This window comes from Vulpes vulpes, chromosome 10 (assembly GCF_048418805.1).
Source record: "Vulpes vulpes isolate BD-2025 chromosome 10, VulVul3, whole genome shotgun sequence".
Classification (NCBI taxonomy): domain Eukaryota; kingdom Metazoa; phylum Chordata; class Mammalia; order Carnivora; family Canidae; genus Vulpes; species Vulpes vulpes.
In genome coordinates, this window is record NC_132789.1 from 57,634,024 (window position 1) to 57,655,451 (window position 21,428).

The following is a 21,428-nucleotide window of genomic DNA, read 5'->3' on the forward strand; positions in this document are numbered from 1 at the left end:
CATGTTTAAAAAAATTCTCAAGTAGCAAGCAGATGCATGCATAATACAGTACTCAGAATTGTTGACCAACATGCAGAAAGTCAGGAAAAAGAATTCCTTTAAATGCCAGCTGACCCATAAAACGCTGTACCAGGCATCTCTCAGAGGGTTTCAAAGGAGCACTTCAGCACGACTAGCTTCTGGCCACTGAATATCTTGAACATTTCTTGAATACCTACACCTCATGCTATTTCCTCTGCCTTCCATCTCCATCTCGCTCACTCTTGTTTTTTTGTAGGTTGAACATCCTCAGCCATTGAGGCTTAGTCCAGATGTTACCTCTGCTGTGAAGCTTCCCAAATCTCCCCAGGTTCCCTGTGAATTTATTTCGTCCTTCTTCATTTTGCCAAACATTTTGCCCCTGGTCCTATGATGGCACTTACCAATCAGTTGGTTAGTTTTGCAACTGAGACCCTGAAAGTCTCCCAGGGAAGTGAGAGCAGGGGCCTACGTGTTTGTCTCTGAGTTGTCAGTACCACCGAGGACAGCGCCAACAGTGTGTATTCCTGGGTGCTTTACAAACACCTGAAGAGGGAGGTGCTATTTATTAGCTCTGATTTACAGAAGGAAAAAACAGGCTTGAGAGAGGTGAGGCAACCTAAACCACTGTATCCCAGCACCTGGAACATCAATATTTACTGAGTGACCGAAAAAAAACATTAGTTCGAGATTATGGAGCTAATAAATGGCAGAGCGGGAAATCAAACCCAGATCTATGTTACTGCAAATCCCATGTTCTCACCATCCCTAAAATCCTCCTTCCTTCACTATATAGCAAAGTAAAAAGGAGACAACCCATGCCCCCCAATATCTGGACAGAAGCACTGTTCTCATCCCTTGCCTTCTCTTTGAGAGGTGAAATAATCCCTGCTCATACATTCCATTTCAGACATTTTAACTGCTTTTCCGATCTCTTTTGAGCAATTTGAGTTTCTCTCTACAAGCATTAAACTGTCAAAGTTCAAGGGGACATAGCACTCACTGATGCTAACTAGAGTAGAGTGCCCTTGTGGAAGGCACTTAATAAAAAATCACTGACCCAGAAGTAAAGAAGTGGACACTGACTCAGGCTTTATATAAATGTATACACATTCCTTCAAGGCTGTCCCATCCAAATTATAGAAGAAAACAAAGAGTTTAGCTCTGAAACTCCCAAAGCCAAAACTTTGATTATACATTTCAAAGTCTGGGTATTTCCATCCTCACACGGCTTATAGGTCATTTTTAGAAAGTCCTCTTGAGAACAGTAATGTTCCGGTATACTTCTTTTCCTAAGAAAAAATTTTTGAGTGCTAGGAATAGAAATCTACAAAAAACATACAACAGCACACCTATCCAAAGTTATCAGCTGTCAAGCATTCTTCAAAGGTCCACATAACAGGTACTTTGCAACCTGGCAGTTTCACTACTGATACTAAACCTGAAAATAATACCAGGAACCCAGAGAAGTTCAATGCCGAAGTAAGTTGCTATGCTCCTATTTGTATCCAAAGTTTCTGGATTTATCTACTTGACTTCTGCCTAAAAATGCTTACACATTCACTAACGAGCTTACACATTCACCTTTTCAGTAGGGCACTGGCTGGTGAGTGCAGCCGATATGGTGACAGTTTGGACATTACTATGGCCACTTTATTTCATTATGTTTCTTGAAGGCACAACCAAGGTCTTAAAAATCACAAGGGATACAAAAAGGGAGGGAAAGGCTTAGTACAAAACCAGCAGGAGCACCGTTGAATATTCAGAGTATGCTAGTGAGCTAAGTCATTTTATCTCCCTATATATCAAAGAAGGGCACAGGTCATAATTTTGGGTGAATGGAACAGCCGCTAGGTGCTGGTTCATCGGTGCGAAGAACATTTCACAGCACTTTCACAATCCAGCATCTACAGTATAAGGTCTATTTTCTTGGGAACTGAGGCTTCTACCATTCCTGCACAGCATTACCTAATTCCACTCTTGACAACTCTAAGTATTATAAACTTTTGATTGCAGCACATCTTCGATTCATATAAACTGGTTCCAACATTACATCTAACTTAGCCTCTTCCCACTGCACAATGAGTGAGAAACTCAACAATAATGGTTTGGATGCCTCCATTTTTTAAAAAAGTAATTTCTGGGCAGCCTGGGTGGCTCAGCGGTTTAGCGCCCCCTTCCGCCCAGCGTGTGAACCTGGAGTCCAGGGATCCAGTCCCACGTCGGGCTTCCTGCATGGAGCCTGCTTCTCCCTCTGCCTGTGTCTCTGCCTCTCTGTGTGTCTCTCATGAATAAATAAATAAAACCTTTAAAAAAAAATACATTTCTATAACGTTCATCGAAATTATGATGTTTAAAAGGCAAGTACAAATGGCACGCTGGAACACTTCATTGAATTCGACATCGCCATCCTAAATACGTTAGAGCTTTAAGGTTGTTAAGTGCACTTACCTTTTGCGCATTGTCCCCATCTTCGATTGCAAAATCTAGTCTGGACTGCCTGGGGTTGATCAGGTCTTTTAGGGTTAAACAGTTTACCTCCATCTGAAATGCACAATTACATTACAGAATGATCTTACAATCAGATGTTTTCTCCTCCAAAAAAAAAAGATACCTCTTTGTTACTTGCTCATGAACGTGAACTTCACACCTTCCCAGGAGTAAAGCCGCCCCCCCCCCCCAACTCTGAAGCACATGAATGAACACGAACATTTAAAGTGCGCTGGGAAATTACTTAAAAACCTGGGATGAAAAAAAAATCGACAAAAATGCGATTTTTTTTTTTTTTTTTTAGGAAAAGCAACAGCACAAAACAAAGTTACCAAGTCCGGAGAGTGTAGGGCAGATCTGTCAGAAAGTACAGGGTCTCCTGGGTCAGTTAATTTTGGCGCAAAGAACTGGGAGGAATCCGGCTCCGAGGGGGGTTTTGAATGGGGGGCGGGGAGGGAACCTGAGCAGCCGGGAACCCACCGGGCTTCACCGCAGCCCGTTCCCGGCCCCCGAGCAAACCCCAGGATCAAGGGGCGCAACGAGCCCCTCAGATGGCAGGGAAGGCCAGTCCCTTTCAGGGCTCCGCGGGAGGGGGGCTGGAACCCCGACGGTCCGCGCCGCGAGGCCTCGATCCCCGATCCCCGCCAGCAGCCGCACGGGAGGCGGGACGGCCGCCGGGTGGGTCCCGGGGTCCCCGCAAACCCCCGAACCCCCGCGCCCCCCTGCGCCCCCCGGGGTCCCTGCGCCCCCCAGGGTCCCCGCGACGCCCCCGCCCCCCCGCGGTCCCTGCGTCCCCCAGGGTCCCCGTGCCCCCCGCGATCCCTGCGCCTCCCGCGCCCCCTGCGCCCCCCGTGCCCCCCCGGGGTCCCCGCGACCCTGCGCCCGCCCCCCGCGGGCTCCGCGCCTCTCGTGCCCCCCGCGCCCGCCGCTCACCCCCACCGTGGGAAGGAGGCCTCCTGCCCCCGGGCCCCCGCGATCCAGGCGGGCGCGGCAGCAGCGCGGCGAGCGGTCAGCGGGCGGGCGGCGGCATCGGGCGGGCGGGGAGGCGCGCAGACCCCGCTCCGAGCGCCCCGAGTGGCGGGGCCCCCGCGGCGTCCGGCCGCGCCGCCGCTCCAGCCCCCGGCCGCGGTCCCCGCGAAAACACCTCCTCTGGCGCCTTGAGCCCGAATTTGAGAACCCTCCAATCGGCGGCGGGCGGCGGGCGGCCCCAGCCAATGGCGAGGCGGCACGGCCCGGCTCCCCGCCCCCCGGGTCTTGGCGCCCCGCGCCGCGCCTCTTGCCCGCCGCCGCCCGGCGCTGCCGCCTCGCCCCCGCCCCCTTCCGGGTACCTGGAAACCTCGGGCCCCGAGCGCGTTCCTGCCGCGGACGCGGGAAGGGGGGAGGGGCGGGGGAGGGGGAAGGGGAGAGAGCAGCGGGAGGGGACGGGGAGGGGACGGAGAGCAGGGGGGAGGAGAAGAGGGAGAAGAAGAGGGAGGAGCAGGAGGGAGCAGAGGAGAGGGAGGAGGAGAGGAAGGGAGGGGAGGGGGAGAGCAGGGGGGAAGGGAAGAGAGGGAGGAGAGGGAGGACAGGAGGGGAGAGCAGGGGGAGGGGGAGGAGAGGGGGAGAGCAGGGGGAGGGGGAGGAGAGGGGAGAGCAGGGGGAGGGGGAGGAGAGGGGGAGAGCAGGGGGAGGGGGAGGAGAGGGGGGAGAGCAGGGGGAGGGGGAGGAGAGGAGGGAGAGCAGGGGGAGGGGGAGAGCAGGGGGAGGGAGGGGGAGGGAGGGGGAAGGGAAGAGCAGGGGAGGGGAGGGGGAGAGCAGGGGAGAGGAGAGGGAGGAGGGGAAGGGGGAGCAGGGAGAGGAGGAGAGAAGGGGGAGAGGGAAGGAGAAGGGGGGAGCAGGGGGAGGAGGGGGAGGGAGGGAAGAGGGGAGGGGGAGAGCAGAGGGGGGAGGAGCGCAGGAGAGGAGGGGAGGAGGGCGCTTTTGTTATGCATAAAAGGCCCGCCGGCTGCCCGGGCTTGCCGCGCTGGGAGACTGCGGGCACCGCCCGGGAGGGGCGGCCAGATGGAGTTTGGAGAACACGATCCCCCCGCCCCCGGGGCGGTCTCCCCCGCCCCCCCAGCCCCCGGGTCCCCACCCCCACCCTCTCTGCCCCCTCGCCCCCCCTCCCCCCCTCTGCCCCCCTCGCCCCCCCCCCCGCCCCCCGGGCGCCGGCGAATTGGTCCGGGCCTGTCCCGGCGAACGTCCTCGCCCTGCGCGGGGGACCCCGCGGCTGCCAGGCCGGGCCGCTCGAGCAGATGGCGCGCCGGGTAGCCCAGGACCCTGCACTGCAAGCCGCACCAGCTGGTTTTTTCTTTACTTTTTTCTTTTTTTTGGTAAATCCTGAAAAGTTTTCTGGTGGTGTTCCTTTGTAAGAACGTCGCCAGTAGTGAAGGGCCAAAAGCCTTCTTACCTAGCCCATCCCGGGAAGCCGGATCCGCAGCAGCGCCTCCGCCTTTTAGCCTTAGTTTCTTTTTGGGAAGATGAACCCGGACGGAGGCAGCTGGGCGGGGTGTGTGAGCTGTTGCTACCGCAGGTTCAGGTTTGCAGGTTGAAAACCTGTGAGGTTGAGACTACAGGAGGCCTAGGGCCCATCTCCCCTGCACCCACTTGTACCTGCTTACTAGCGCCTTATATTTGTGTGGTGCTTCTGTTGGGATTAATCAACCGGTAATGACATGTTATGCTTAACTGGGGTCGATATTCACATTTCCTTACCTGTTTCCTACTGTCTGTTCCAGGATGCCGCATTACCTTCAGTGGCCAGGCTGGGCGGGACACGGTCTCCTCCATGCTTTTGAGGAATCCTGGTAGGTCATGTTGTAGGATGTCCTGCTATTGGGATTTGAGGCAGCCTTTTGAAAGCATACCTAACAGACACTGCCCTACAAATCATTTACTTCTCTTTATACATAAATATATATATAATTCTCTTTATCCTTTCCGTAGCTAGTGCTCTGCTCTCCACTCTTCACTTCCCATATATATGTATATATATATATATATTTTTTTTTTTTTTAATGCACCATCTGCAGAATTTAGAACACTCAGTCAAGTCCTTCACTTTGTACTCTGTTTAGGTTGCTGATAAATCAGCCTAGAAAAAAAAAAAACAGATCCTATTTAAAAGGCCAACATGGAAATATTATAGAAAAAAAAACAATAGTAATAAAATTTTTTTAATGATAGATCAGTTTTATTTTTTTATTTTTATTTATTATTTATGATAGTCACAGAGAGAGAGAGAGAGAGAGAGAGGCAGAGACACAGGCAGAGGGAGAAGCAGGCTCCATGCGGGGAGCCCAATGTGGGACTCGATCCCGGGACTCCAGAATCAGGCCCTGGGCCAAAGGCATTGCTAAACCACTGAGCCATCCGGGCTGCCCGATTTCATTCTTTTTGTTGGTTGAGTAATATTCCTCTGTGTGTGTGTGTGTGTGTGTGTGTGTGTGTGTGTGTGTGTGGTGTGTAGCACATCTTCTTTATCCATTAACGAACAGATGGACATTTGGGCTCTTTCCACAGTTTGGCTATTGTTGATGATGCTGCTATAAACATTGGGGTGCGAATCTGTATTTTCGTGTCCTTTGGGTAAATCCCTAGTAGTGCGATCGCTGGTAGTCCTATTTTTAACTTTTTGAGGAACCTCCATTCTGTCTTCCAGAGCGGCTGCACCAGCTTGCATTCCCACAACAGCGCAAGAGGGTTCCCTTTTCTCTGCATCCTCACCAACATCTGTTGTTTCCTGTGTTGTTAATTTTAGCTGTTCTGACAGGTGTGAGGCGGATCTCATCGTGGTTTTCATTTGTATTTCCCTAATAATGAGCGATGTTGAGCATCTTTTCATGTGTCTGTTAGCCATCTGGATGTCTTCTTTAGAAAAATGTCTATTCATGTCTTCTGCCCATTTCTTAACTGGATTATTTGTTTTTCGGGTGTTGAGTTTGGTAAGTTCTTTATAGATTTTGGATACAAACCCTTTATCAGATATGTCATTTGCGAGTATCTTCTCCTATTCCATAAGTTGCCTTTAATTTTTGATTGTTTCCTTCACTGTGCAGAAGCTTTTTATCTTGATGAAGTACCAATAGTTCATTTTTTGCTTTTGTTTCCCTTGCCTCCAGTGAGGTGTGTCTGGTAAGAAGTTGCTATGGCCAAGATCAGAGAGGTTGCTGCCTGTGTTCTCCTCTGGGATTTTGATGGTTTCCTATCTCACATTTAGGTCTTTCATCCATTTTGCATTTATTTTTGATGCACCCTACCTTTCGATGGAAGAAATGTCAAACAATTTGGGGCCATATTTTAACACTCCCACACCAGGTTTCATGCTGATTTTATGACTCTACCTCTATAAGCTCTACCTGGAAGGTCACTGACTTTGGAACAGTATTGTAGTACCCACACGATAGTAGTTCCCAAGTTCTCAGCCCTGTCTATGCTTTAGAATCCCTTGGGGTTGCTGCCAGGGTGGCTCAGTTGGGTAAGCATCTGCCTTTGGCTCAGGTTATGATCCTGGGGTCCTGGGATAGAGCCCCACATTGGGCTCCCTGCTCAACAAAGGAGTCTACTTCTCTCCCTGCCTCTGCCTCTCCTCCCCACTTGTGCTCTCTCCCTCTCTCTCAAACAAACAAACAAACAAACAAACAAATAAAATCTTTAAAACAGAGAGAGAGAGAGAATCTCTTGGGAAGATTTTTTAAAATACCAGGACCTGAGTCCCACACCCAGAGACTTCTAGTTTACCTGCTCTGGAATTGGGCTTGTGTATTTTAATTTCAATGCCTAGTGTCTTGTTCCTTACCATCATGCTGGTTGTATGCTTATTCGTCAGTTTTTTTTTTTTTTTGAGTGCTTCTGACTCTGTGGTTTCAGAAATGGATCCTCTGCTATCAATGAAGAGAGGAAGATTCGGCAGGTGTGTCACCCTTTGGAGGAGGTGTGGAGTTGCAAAGGGCTGACTCCTACTGACTTGTGGCTATGTCGTTGGTTTTTGGAAGGAGTTGAGGTGGTCATTGAGAACTCATGGGTAAGGTAGAGGTATAACAGAAGGATGAACAGCAAGAGCTGTGATCAAGAGAGTACATACAGACGACATGTGACATTCCTCTGTGCAAAAGGCTTAATCTGGGATCCCTGGGTGGCTCAGTGGTTTAGCATCTGCCTTTGGCTCAGATCATGTGATCCTGGAGATTTGGGATCGAGTCCCACGTCAGGCTCCCTGCATGGAGCCTGCTTCTCCCTCTGCCTGTGTCTCCCCCCCGCCTGTGTCTCATGAATAAATAAACAAAATCTCAAAAAAAGGGCTTAATCCATAACGTCTCAAACTAGCAAATATTTTATACTTTTGAGGTCCCAAATCCCAAGATTTATTTCATTTCACAGTAAGAATACAATGTAGTGAAATAGAATTCATGTCATGGGACAGTCTGTCGTCCAGTTACTATTTCAGCTTTCTCGCATGGTTGTCCTTTTCTCCCATTCCTGCAAATACCGTCATCTAGGTGGAGCATCTGTTCTCAAAAGTCCAGTCACCAAGGGAATTAGAAACTGATTTTTGTCCATGCAGGCCACAGAGGGACGTTGGCTTCACATCCTGGCAATTCTCAAGTCTCTAGGAGTGGATCAGTTTATCAGTTCTTATACTGAGGCCTCTCATTTAAAATGGCCTCCCTCTCTTTAGCCATTCATGGGTCTGGGAATGCGATACATTTGTTTCTCTAACTGCTAGCAAGTTTGGAGAAGGCAGACTATAAACAATGTCAGGAGAATAAATCCATGATTGGTTCCTGCTCATAGCCTTAGCAACAATAAAAAACAACAACAAAAAAGATAATATTAATACCAAAGGGCAGTTATGGCTCCCATCTCAAATTGCATCCAGATGTCCAACTGTTCTAAGAGAGGTGCCTAAGCTGTGCTTACATGTCCCACAGGGAACAGAGGAATTCATTCTTTATCTTTACAGACTCCTTGTCATCTTTCGCACTGTACAACAAGGTCATTTTCCTTAGTGAGCACGTAATTTGTGTTATCACTGAATGAAAAGATAGCTTATTTGGTGTGCATGTGTGTGTGTGTGTGTGTGTGTGTGTAGTTGGGCGTGCATGTTGTAGGCCAGGATGTGGAGAGGGAGTCGTGCTGTAACAAACATTCTAGACCACGGCAGGCAGGATGAATTTTGAGCTGGGTAAGGTGTTTCTGGCAATGCGATGGTGGAGAGTATTTAATGGGGCCCCCTTTACATGACACCACATTTATGCTGCAGATTTGGATGTTGGTGGTGGTTTGGAGGGAGTGCAGTGGGTGGGACAGTAAAAACGGGGATTGACCATTACCCTGGAATTGAGATTCTGGAGAAAATGGTGGACAAGCTTCACCTTAATTTCCAAAGCCTTAGAGAGGGAAAGAATTTGCTTTGAAGAATAGAGAAGTTCTAGACAAAGTTTGGGCGAATGTGCTGGGTAACGTGGAATAAAAGTCTTGCCTCTACTAGGCCCCAGCTTTCTCTTTAAAGTGGTAGGGCTGGGGGCGCCTGGGTGGATCAGTTGGTTAAGCGGCTGACTCTTGATTTTGGCTCAGTTTGTGGTCTCAGGGTCCTGAGATTGAGCCCTGTGCAGGCTCTGTGCTCCCTGGGGAGTCTACTTGAGAATCTCCCTCCCTCTCCTTCTGCCCCTCAGGCTCGTGTGCTTGCTCTCTCTCTCTCTCTAAAATAAATCTTAAAAAAATAAAATAAAAATAGGGTATCCCTGGGTGGCTCAGTGGTTTAGTGCCGCCTTCAGCCCAGGGCATGATCCTGGAGACCTGGGATCGAGTCCCGCATCGGGCTCCCTGCATGGAGCCTGCTTCTCCCTCTGCCTGTGTCTCTGCCTCTTTCTCTCTCTCTCTGTGTGTCTTTCATGAATAAATAAATTAAATAAATAAATAAATAAATAAATAAATAAATAAATAAATAAATAAATAAATAAAGTGGTAGGGCTGATTTGGAAGTCCTCTGAACCTGCCAATTCATTCCAAATACTTATTAGATAAAGATACTTAGGTTATCATCTTCTTTTCTTTTCTTTTTTTTTTTAGGTTATCATCTTAAAACTGTTTGGTGGTAAGTCCTTATCACTTAGTATGGATATATAAGAATATTGCTGAAATCATTTTTTATTTCCACATTTGATGAAATTGAACACATCTCTACTTACTACATTACTTAATGTACATACATTAGTAAGGAGAATGTTAAAAAATATCAGGCCAAAGACTGACCTTTGTAACCTTCATTCTTCGAAGCTTAGAAATAAATGGCTAAATGTACTTTCTACGCTTACCTAATAGCATTATATTCATAGCATTTATTCATTGTAACCGTTTGTAGGACCACACAAAGATTTTTCCATTGTGCACTGAAAAGAAGTTGGGTTGGAGGTGGTGGAAAGAAAATTTTGGGGTTAGCAGCTCAGAACTAGAAACTTATGTTTAAATACTACAGATATTACCCTTCCTAACTCGGAGCCACCTTATCACATGCAGGGCCTTCCACCTTGGAAAAACTAGAGAAGTCGAATACTGAGCTCAAATGGAGATGCATTAGCCCAGGTCTTCTCTAAGCAATCAGGGGGAAATGTTCACGTACAGAGGTTAATGTGCCGTCTACAGGAAGTCCCTGTTAAAAATGTAAACTGTTCCTGGAAAGAGTAATCATTTAATCAACGTTGCCCACGTAGCACATTAAGACATCTTTGCTCAGCGGATCCCTGGGGAAGAAAATGGGGTTAATTTCTCTGTACTACTTCATATAATACACTGAACTTTATAGCCTTGTTCAGAGACTCCCTCCTGCCTCCCCATGAATTCTGGGAGTCCCCGTCATACATATTCTCAAACAGGTCCTTCCAATCTTGTCTGATACCTGAGGCCTCCACTGCCGTATGTTGGTTTTTTTCTGCCTTTACAAGTGACGAGTGACAGCAGGTATCTCCAGGGAGGGAGCATGGCCACCACCTCCAGGTGCCAAAGCCATTGGCACTCACGTCGGGGGTTCTCTGTGATGCCATTTTGCCTCCATCGGTGTGGCCACTGCGGCCATCACATGAAACCAGAACTGGATCTTCACTGCTTTTAGGACTGGCCTTGCTGCTGCATGGAATATGGGAGGTGGCCTCAGGGGCTCTCTCTCACTCTCCTCCCACCCCCTAGCAAAGTCATATCAGGCCAGGGCCTCTCTGTGTTGAACTAGGGAATGTGAGAACAATCTCTGTTGGTAGGTTTTTTGTTTTTTTAACTTCTTATCCCTTTTCTAAGCATGGGGACGGGCTGGAGGCCAAATCTGGATTGTAGACACTATGTTATACTCCTAATTCCTCCTTCCCCACCCCCTCCACCCAACAATGACAGAGACATTGTGATTGGACCAAAGTCTGGTCTCTTTCAATGAATATTTCCCAAGACGCTCTCTCTACTCCTTTAGTCACAAAGTAACATGGCCATGTCTTAGGCATAGTCACTAATGACCTCACAGCTTTCCAATAGGTCTATCAGTGTGGCCTATGAAGACATAGGCCCCAAGAAGAAAGAGCTCAGGGTAGGCTTGGTTGAGTGGGGCAGATGTGAGTGGAATCAAGGCAGGAGTTGTTTCTTCTTCCCGGAGGAAGGCTTGAATGAGAGGTGACCCTCCATTCCTAACAAGGTAGGAAGAGAGAGTCTCCTCATAAAAGGAGAAATAATGTGGAAAACAGCAGCTTGCACGACCAACAATAAAATTGTTTGGGATCCCTAGGTTATTATTCCTGTCAAAGATTTAAAAGATACGAATAAAATCTTGAGACTGGTTATCTAGAGCAGGCCTTCGAAATAAATCGCTGCTTCTGAGTCAGCAGAATGGAGACTTTTGTCCTGTTCTTATATTCAGCTGAACACCCATCTGAAGAATGACACCGTGTCACACAGGAACCTACCAGGCCCTACAAATTAGGACCTACTCTTCTGGTCTACATTTTAAAGACATACTTTAATTAAGTTTTCTTTCTCTCTTCTCCAGATGTTGTCTGTTATAAAAGCCTCATCAAGAGTGATTGTGTTATAGCCAAAGGAATGCCAAAAAATTACGTTTCTTCTACTTAATGTTATTTTAAAAGTTGTAGGTCCTTATGCACAAGAAAACATAATCTTTATCTTATACTTTATGTAGTTTAAGTAAGCAAAGTAACAGTATTTTCCCCTCCTTGTGTGTTTTGTTTTTTGCGAATAATATCAAATATTTTATTGCTTTTATTTTTTTCCCCCTTAGGCCTACACCAGTATAGCAAAATGGTCTAATATTGTGTGTGCGTGTCCGTGTGTGTGTGTGTGTGTGTGTGTGTGTGTGTGTAATTCCTCTTTATTTTAGTTATTCAACATTTTTTTTGGCTGATGAAATTAAATTTTGCCTATCCTTTTGACTCCAGGAGGATTTCTTCCTATGTTCAAGCCCACTTTTACTGGGTTTCTTATTGTTTAATTATGTTCCCACGTGGCTACTTCTGTTTTCTTAAGCTTGCTGAAATTTACTCTGGAAATGTGTTTTTCCACTTTAATGATTTCTTTACTTGTCTCATGGTTGTTAAATATTTTATTGATGTTTGCAATTACAGTGACATGATGCTGGAGTATCCACTTAGGGTAATTTGTGTTTGCTCTTTTCCTAAACTTCTTGTAATCTTGTGTGTTTTTTTTTTTAATAATGAAAAATTTCAAAAAGATTTCACCTTAGTCAATGTCAGTGTAAGCCAAGCAAAGTTGCTAGTCGAGGAAAAATACAGTTATAGAAATGATTTACCTTTTTTTTTCTCTAGTGACTCCTCTAAAGGAGGGAAACAATTACAAGCTCAGCTGAAGCCCGACTGGGAGATGTGAGGAGAGGAGAGAAGACCATATTACTGGTGGCCGATACCACAAGTTGCAAGGATAGGGCTAAAATTACAAATGTAAAAGCGAGAGATGACTTAAAATTTGCACGATAGTAAGAATGATCTTGCTTTCACTATTCTCTTATGATTTTCTTGTTAAACTTGCAATGCAAAAATAAGAAAGAAACCTCCATGCGGCAGCCTGTGAAGAAGCTTCACTGAATTTTGTGGCTATAAAACTGACCTCAGAGGTAGCTGATTTTTGTGTGTTTGTTTTAGAACAATCACACTTGGCTGCTTGAAAGAAGCCAAAGTAACCTGTCTCTAAGGCCAATGACAATCTCCTGGATAATATAAAAGGTGGCACCGAAGATGCATATGCTTTCATAGCATTAAACCTCGGTGAGGAGTTCTTTATGGGCTGGATACTCAGAGAGCATTCGTAAGGCCTTCAGTTAGTTTCATTTACTTTCGCACATTAATTATTAATACCTGTGCCAAGACGATAATACTATTCCCTCGTCACTCCAGAGGACACCAAGCGCTTTATGAGCTGCTGGAAACGAATTCATACTCTTGTTGCGCAATGTAGTTTTCTGATCTCAGCCACCCAGGAGCATAAATATTGTTTATGCCTGAATTTCAGACAGGGAGCCTTTGGTACCACCTTAAAGGTACAGCCAGAAACTAAACCCCGACTGATTCCCACTACCCCCACCACCATCACCACAATCTCCCAAATCCAAGCCACCTCTATCTCTCCCCTGGGTTGTTTTCCTAGTCTCAAAGCTGAGTTCTCTATTTGTTGTCCTCGTGCGATTTGTTCCTAAGCCTCAGCCACCGTGATCCAAGTTAAAATGTCAAATCATGTCCCTCTTCCTCTCCAAATACTACAGTGGCTTTCCAACCCATTCAGAGTAAAAGCTAAAGTCCTTACACTGGTCTGCAAGGTTTTAAGGATCTGGCCTCTTTTTTACAACTCTGATCTTATCACCTTCAATTTTCCCCGTGTTTGCTTTGCTTCGGCCACGCTCAGCTCCTTGCTAATCCTTGGACACATTTGGCATTCTGCTGCCCAGCGGCCGCGCCGTTACTGAGCTGCTCCCTTAGCCTGGAATGCTTGTCATCTAGAGATGTGTAGCTCTCTCCTGTACTTCTCTTAAGGGCACGTTAATTAAGTCACTGCAAGCTTCTCTAGCGAAGCAACTTTACAGGTTCAGTGATTTAATAAAACAGAAGTCAATCTCGCTCAGGCAACAGTCTGACAATGTTGTCCCTGAACGCCAACTAGAGTTCCTGGATGTGGCAACTCTTGGACCCAGGCTCCTTCCATTTGCATGCACGGTCTTTAGACAGTCCCCAGACACCTCTGTTTCTGGCTATTGGAAGGAGAAACAGTAGACAAAGCAGGTATCACTTCTACTCACTTTCTCTTAAGAGCGTGCTACACAGATACACTGGGCCTAAGGGGAGCTGAGACTATAATCCCTGGTTCTGCACCCCAATAGTGCACCCCAATAATGCCATGGGTAGAGAGTAGAAGCAAATAGCAGCTATTTCTGCACAGACTGCCACCTGGCCACCAAGTACCTGGGTGGCCTCCCTCTAAAGGAGCCAACTCAGCGTTCCACCCAGGTGCCACATCCAGGACAAGGTCCGGGTCCTCTGGGCGATAGGTTCTTTGGGCTCAGAGACCTCTGAATTCAGAGGCAAACTGTCTGCCCAGCTCCCCTGCCATAAATCTCCCATAAATGAGGAGTCAAGAAGAGGATGACACCGAAACTCTTATTTGGAAAAGGGCGGACTAGCAGGTGTGTAGCAGTAACTGGTCCATAGCTGTGGGGCTCCAGCTGGGCGGGCCTTATGCAGGCTCCCTTCCCGGGGGTGGCGGGGCGGTAGTGGGGGGCGGTGGGGGGGGCGGGGGAGAGGTGTCCTTCATTAGACTGGGGTTTGCTGCGTGGGAGGAACTTGTTCACTGGCTGCTGTGGTCCTGAGCTCTACCCTCGGGGTGTTCTTTCTTGTCCAGGATCTTTCTGGCGCTGAGATCAGCTGTAAGGAATCCAGCTTCCTTGGAGCGAGCACAGCTTTCACAGCCTCTGTCCTGCTGGGGGTATTTGAGGTCCCTAGGAGGATGCTTTAGTCACAGGCATTTTAAGGCTCAGATCGCTGTTCTTTGGAAACATGATTCCCTTGATTTCTTTGGAAACATTATTCCCAGGATTTCTAGTTAGTTCCATGTGCCAGTAACCACATCCAAAGTTCTTAGAAATTATCCTTCAGTCCGCTCTATTTCTTCCCCTCCTTGCCCCTATACTTATTTCTCTCTTAACTTAATGGGGCTAACTTGAGGCCCCTTGAAGCAAGAGGCTTGGTGGGAACACAATTTGTGTTTTAGCCTTGCAAACCTCTGCTTATCCAAAATGACTGAATGGGCACTTTTGCTCATTTTAGATGTTATTTCCTACTGGTTGATATCTAGAAGCAGTCTGCTTTCCGCACCCTCAAGGCCCCAAACATGTCTTTTGTGCTACTTGTTACTTAAATGTTAAGCCAAATGCTTTATATTTTAGTATTTTATTTTCTACGCCACCTCAAAGAATCCGTTTCTGTAACGAATGAATCTCAAACCTTTGGATGATTCACACAAAGGAAGTTTATTTTTCTCTCATGAAACAATAAAATGTGGATGTTCCTGGTTGATGGGTGGCTGTCCACCATATTCTGGATTTCTATTATCCGGTGTGGTGCCCCGTGTGGCTCCTGAGTACTTAAAAAATGGAAGTGTTCTGTAAGTGTAAAACACAGACTGGATTTTGGGGGGTAAAAAGAATATAAAGCATCTCATTAATATTTTTTTATCTTGAATATACGTGGAAATAATTATTGGAAATATTGGGTTCAAAAATGCAGCATTAAATGAATTTGCCATTTTTAAATGTGTATTAATGTGGCTATTGGAAAATTTTAAATAACATATATAGTTCACATTATATTTCTCTTGGGCAGCACTGTTTTAAGCCTCAGACTCTTCTGTTTCAGTTGGCAGAAAAGGGAAGAGCCAGCAGAGGGGCATATCAGGTTCATAAACCCTGGCTTAGAGGTAAGAGAAAGCATGTCTACTCAAATTGGATTGGTGAGAATCACTCATGTGGCTCTGCCAAGATTTAGGAAGGCTGGGAAGAGTAGTCCTGGCTCAGCGGCCACCCCTCCGCCACAGTTTTCCCCTAAGCAGGGGAGGTAAAGTCTTCCCTGACTGCTGCAAACCGCTCCCCAACCCCCTTCCCTAGCATTCCCTGTCTTATTCCCCTGTTTTGCTTTTCTCTAGAACACTTTTACCATTTGGCCTAGTATATGTTTTATTTGTTCACTTCCTTTCTTTCTATGTGTAAATGCCAAGGAATTTTTTTTTTTCAGTTTTTTTATTGTGGTAAGAAATACACATAAATGTTTTTAACCATTTTAACCATTTTTAAACCATTTTTAAGTGTACTATTCAGTGCTTTTAAGAACATACATTTTTTTGTGCAACCACCACCACCATCCATCTCCAGAACTCTTGTAAAATTGAAACTCTACACCCATTAAACACTAACTCCCCATTGCGCCCCTTCTCCCCATCCCTGGCAACCACCAGATGTTCTGTCTCTATGACTCTGACCACTTTAAGTTCCTCATACGAATAGAGTCATATGGTATTTGTTTCTTTTTGTGACTGGCTTCTTTCACTTAGCATAATATCCTAAAGTTTTATCTGTGTTATAGCATGTGTCAGAATTTCCTTTCTTTCTAAAGGCTGAATAATATTCCAAAGTGTGTATATATCATTTTTTGCTTATCTACTCATCTATGGATACTTGTGTTGTTTCCACAGTTTAGCTAATTTAGATAATGCTGCTATAAACATGGGTGCACAATATCTCTTTCATTTGTCATATGTACCCAAAAGTGGAATTGGTGGGTCATATGGTATTTCTATTTTTTTATGGTAGTTCTATTTTTAATTTTTGAGGAACCACCATACTCTATTCCATAGTAGTTGCACAATTCAACGTTCCTGCCTACAGTGCACAAGGATTCCCATTTCTCTACATTCTTATCAACACTTGTTATTTTCTGTTGTTGTTGTTTTTGTTTTCATTATAGCCATCCTGATGAGTGTGAGGTGGTCTTTTGATTTTGATGTGCATTTCCCTAGTGATTAGTGATACTGAGCATTTTTTTGGATGCTTATTGGCCATTTGTATGTCTTCTTTGGAGAGGTCTGTTCACATATGAAGGCATCCATTTTTGTCTGTATATTCAGTCCTTTGTCCCCAGTGACTAGAAATGGGCTGCCATGTGTTAGGTACTTGAGGACTGGTTGCTGACCAATGAAGTGGTTGAGCCATATTGGTCTGCGGAGCCACAAGTAAAGCATCAAGGAAAGGATCTAGGGTACTTAAAATGACATAGTTTAGAAACCAATTAGTATAGTCAGGTAAATGATGCATCATTTTTTATCAGTACACAAGTGTGAACAAACCAGAATTAGACATTACATTAATGTCAACTTACATCATAGATTTTAAACTTGAGCTGAAATTGATCACCTTGGTGTTTTGTTTGCTCTTCACAGTATTGAAAATTTGTGTGTGTGTTTTTTTTTGAGAATTTTGAATTTTTATTTCCTTATTTTTATTTGATGACTAACTTAAAAAATCAATATTTTTACATTGAAAGACTTAGATCAAGATTTCACTTTTCAAATATCCTGTTTTTTAAAGTTATATGCTCTATTTAGAGTCTTTCAGTGGTTATTTAATTCATATCATATCAGCATACAACTGATAATGATTATAATAATACTTTATGGGGTTAAAAAGAACACAGAATCTAATTCTGGACAATAAATCTATGTAAGTCAGAAAGTTGGCTATCAGAGTTAAGTTTCTAAATTCCTTACGTGATTTGGAGTGGGTTAAAATACTGTAGCTTTGATTAATTATTATGAATACAAAATATTACCTAAAAATTAACCAATAAAGAGTAGATATGGAGTCTGTAATCTATAATCAGTAGAAGGAAACAACCAAATAAGAAAGCAAATTGCAATTCCATTCCTAAGTATATAGCTAAATAATTGAATATAGGGACTCAAACAGTTATTTGTACACATATGTTCATTTCAGCATTATTCAGAATATCCAGATGGTAGAAACAACCCAAATGTCCATAAACTGATGAGTGGATAAATAAAATACAGTATATACATACACAGGAATATTATTAAGCCATAAAAAGGAATTTAGTTCTGATCATGCTACAGCATGGATGAACTTAGAAGACTCTATGCTGAATGAAATGAGCTAGACACAAAAGGAAAAGAATGATATGGTTCCACTTATGTGAAATGTCAAGAACAGGCAAATCCATAGACGTGGAAAATAGATTAAGGTTACCAGGGGCTAGAGGAAGGAAGGAATGAAGAATTTATTGCTTAACAGTTACAGAGTTTCTGTTTCAAGTGATGAAAAAGTTCTGGAAATAGATAGTGGTGGTGGTTGCACAACATTGTGAATGTAATTAATGCCTCTGAATTGTACACTTAAAAGTGATTTTAAAAGGCAAATTTACGATACATAATGTTTACCCTAAATTTTTTATTTATTTATTTATTTATTTATTTATTTATTTATTTATGATAGTCACAGAGAGAGAGAGAGAGGCAGAGACACAGGCGGAGAAAGAAGCAGGCTCCATGCACCGGGAGCCTGATGTGGGATTCGATCCCGGGTCTCCAGGATCCCGCCCTGGGCCAAAGGCAGGCGCCAAACCGCTGCGCCACCCAGGGATCCCTACCCTAAATTTTTTTTAAAATAAAAGTAAACCAATAATTTGTCTGAAGAAAGAATAAAAAAAATACACAAAAATACAACAAAGGAAAAAGCACAAACAGGATAATAGAAACAAGTCCAGGTAACAATATCTATAAATCTATTGGACTCATCAGCTAAAAGACAGAGGCTGTTAGAGATACATCTGAAACATAAAGACTAAGGTTGAAAGTAAAAGGATAAAAATAATTTTAAAAAGGTATATTAACCAAAAAATGTTGGACTTCCTATGTTAATATTAAAGTAGAATATAAGACAAGAAATATTGTTAAAGAGAGTCACACTGTAATGATACAAGGCTTATTTCAATGGGAAATTCTAATTGTAACTTTATAGAACTCAATAAAATGTATAAAATACAGTATAAAATTTATAATACCTCAAAATGTAGAGAGCCAAATTGATGTAATAACACAAGAAGTGGACAAATGAAATATTTGAGTTGTAGACCAAAAGTTTAGTGAATATATGGAAGATTTGAGTCACACATTTAGCCTTAATTAATAGATACATAGAGAACCGTTGGTTTATAGAACCAATGATTAAAGAATGCATATTCTTCTTGAGAACACAGGGAACAAACCAACCAACCCACCTGATTATGGGCTAGGCCATAAAGCAAGCCTCAACAAATTGCAAAGGGTATCATACAGCTCGTGTTTTCTGTCAATAATGCAATCTAGTGTAAAATCAATAACAAAAATGTAAAAAAAAGTAAGCAACTTATTTGAATTCTTAAAAATATGTATTTCTAAGTAACTCTAAGTCAAAAAGAAATGATAATGATGATTAAATAGACCTAGAATCAATGGTAATGAAAAAACTAATGATAAAACTTGAAAGACAGGCAAGAAAGGCATTTAGAGGGAAATTTATAGTGATAAATGCTTTTTTAAGAATGTAGATTGAAAATCAAGAAGGAAAGCATATGGTTAGAAAAAAATGGAATTGGGCAGCCCGGGTGGCTCAGTGGTTTAGCGCCACCTTCGGCCCAGGTTGTGATCCTGAAGACCTGGGATCGAGTCCCACGTTGGGCTCCCTGCATGGAGCCTGCTTCTCCCTCTGCCTGGGTCTCTGCCTCTCTCTCTCTCTCTCTCTCGCTCTGTGTCTCTCATGAATAAATAAAATCTTTAAAAAAATTTTTTTTAAGAAAAAAATGGAATAAAACCAAAGAAAAGAAAATATAAAAGTATAATAAAAGCAGAGATTAAAAGAAAATAAAGATACACTAGCATAAACAAAGCTTCAAGTTTCATGCCTAAGTATGTAGCCTACAGAACTTTTTACACAGTTGCACCAGATAAAATAGACTTAGTGACAGAAATGCATTGCTAAAATGGAATAAACAAAAATGAACAGAAGTGAAAGTCACAAATAATAAAAAAAGAAAGATAAAATCAGAGTAGCATTATATCTTTTAAACAATTAGAATGTGTAATTAAAAGCCTTCCCACAAAGAAAACTCTAGTCTCAGATGGACTTCCTAGTGAATTCTACCAAAAGTTTAAGAAAGAATAATACCAGTCACACATAAAAGTCTTCAGAAAATAGAAGGGAAAAGAACACTTCCATATCATTTTATGAGGCCAGAATTCCTCTGAAAACAAATGTATTAAAAGATAATGAAATTAAACACCCAAATCCCTCAGGAATACAGACAGAACAAGTCTTAACAAAATATTAGCAAATCAAACCTAGCAATATATAGATAGGATAACACCTCATGAACAAAGTAGATTTATCCCATCCCAGATACACATGATTAATTTCGCCTTCAACAATCAATTAATGTAATTCACCATATTAGAAATAATAAAAGGTGTGAAATCCGATTATTATTGCCATAGGTACAGTGAAATTACTTACAAAATTCAACACTCAATAATGATTTTAAAATCCTGTGGAAACTAGAACTGGAAGAAACTTCTTCATCCTGATAAAGGGAGTCTGAAGAATCTGACTAGCATCATTTTTACTAGTGTAAGACTGGATGGCTTCCCTCTAACATTAGGAGTGGGCAAGGGTATAGTTTTTACCACCTCTAGTCACCATTTTCCTGGAAGTCTTAGCTGTTGCAACAGGCAAGAAGAACAAATAACAGGTATATAGATTGGAGAAAAAGCAGCAAAACTTTCTATTTTCAGAAGATATGATATTATATGTAAGAAATCCTTATGAATCTATAAAAAGCTCCTAGAAGCGAATTTAGACAGATGGCACCATACAATGTCAATATACAAAATTCTATTGAATTTTTTATATCAGCAATACACAATTGGAAAATCAAAAGAAACAAATACTATATACACAGCACAAAAATTAAGTGCCTAGAAATAAATTTAGCGAACTATATTTAATATTTGTTTTTTTTAATTTTTATTTATTTATGTATGATAGTCACAGAGAGAGAGAGAGAGAGAGAGAGGCAGAGACACAGGCAGAGGGAGAAGCAGAGGGAGAAGCAGGCTCCATGCACCGGGAGCCCGATGTGGGATTCGATCCCGGGGTCTCCAGGATCGCGCCCTGGGCCAAAGGCAGGCGCTAAACCGCTGCGCCACCCAGGGATCCCCCTATATTTAATATTTGCACCTAGAACATTACCATATATTGCTAAGGAAAATTAAAGAAGATCTAAACAAATGGGAACATATATCAGTTTCATGGGTTGTAGAAATCAATGCTATTAAAATTTCAAAATTTTCCAAATTGTTTTATTGGTTCAACATAATCCGAATCAAAATTCCTGTAGCCTTTTTTTTGTAGATACTGGCAAATTTATTATCAAATTTCCATGGAAATGCATAAAGTCTAGCATATTCAATACAATCTTGAAAAATAAGAATCAGGGGCATCTGGGTCTACATTTGGATCAGGGTGTAATAGAGTCTCACTTTGGGCTCCCCGCAGGGGGCCTGCCTCTCCTGCCTGTCTCTGCCTTTCTCTCTCTCTCCCCCCCACCCCTGTCTCTCATGAATAAATAAATAAAACCTTTGAAAAAAATATGTAATTATACAGAAATATAGAAGTAATTATACAGACTTACATAGATATATAATTATAATATACATACAAATTGAATATAAATTGATTTTTGATTATGACTTCAAAGTGATTCAATGGATCCACTGCTAATATTTTCAGCAAGTGGTATTGGAAT

General features: G+C 43.4%; 1 protein-coding gene and 1 long non-coding RNA gene across 4 annotated transcripts in view; one reads left to right on the forward strand and one right to left on the reverse strand.

Moving 5' to 3' along the window:
* The window catches only part of E2F7 (E2F transcription factor 7), a 42,575-nt gene extending 37,557 nt beyond the window's left edge, over positions 1-5,018 (reverse strand). The window contains exons 1-2 of one of the 3 annotated variants that reach the window (XM_072724435.1): positions 4,937-5,018; positions 2,470-2,562 (exon numbers count right to left, since the gene is read on the reverse strand). In XM_072724435.1, coding sequence (XP_072580536.1) covers positions 2,470-2,562 — 93 coding nt within the window. In that variant the 5' untranslated portion in view covers positions 4,937-5,018. Of the gene's footprint in view, positions 1-2,469; positions 2,563-3,441; positions 3,645-3,836; positions 4,615-4,936 lie in introns of those variants that run through there. The other 2 variants (XM_072724434.1, XM_072724436.1) reach the window with 2 other exon arrangements.
* LOC112914874 (uncharacterized) overlaps positions 3,751-21,428 on the forward strand; it is a 158,018-nt gene continuing 140,340 nt past the window's right edge. Inside the window, exons 1-3 of the long non-coding RNA XR_011994881.1 lie at positions 3,751-3,832; positions 5,265-5,333; positions 9,598-9,622. This is a non-coding gene — a long non-coding RNA (uncharacterized lncRNA). The remainder of the gene's footprint in view (positions 3,833-5,264; positions 5,334-9,597; positions 9,623-21,428) is intronic.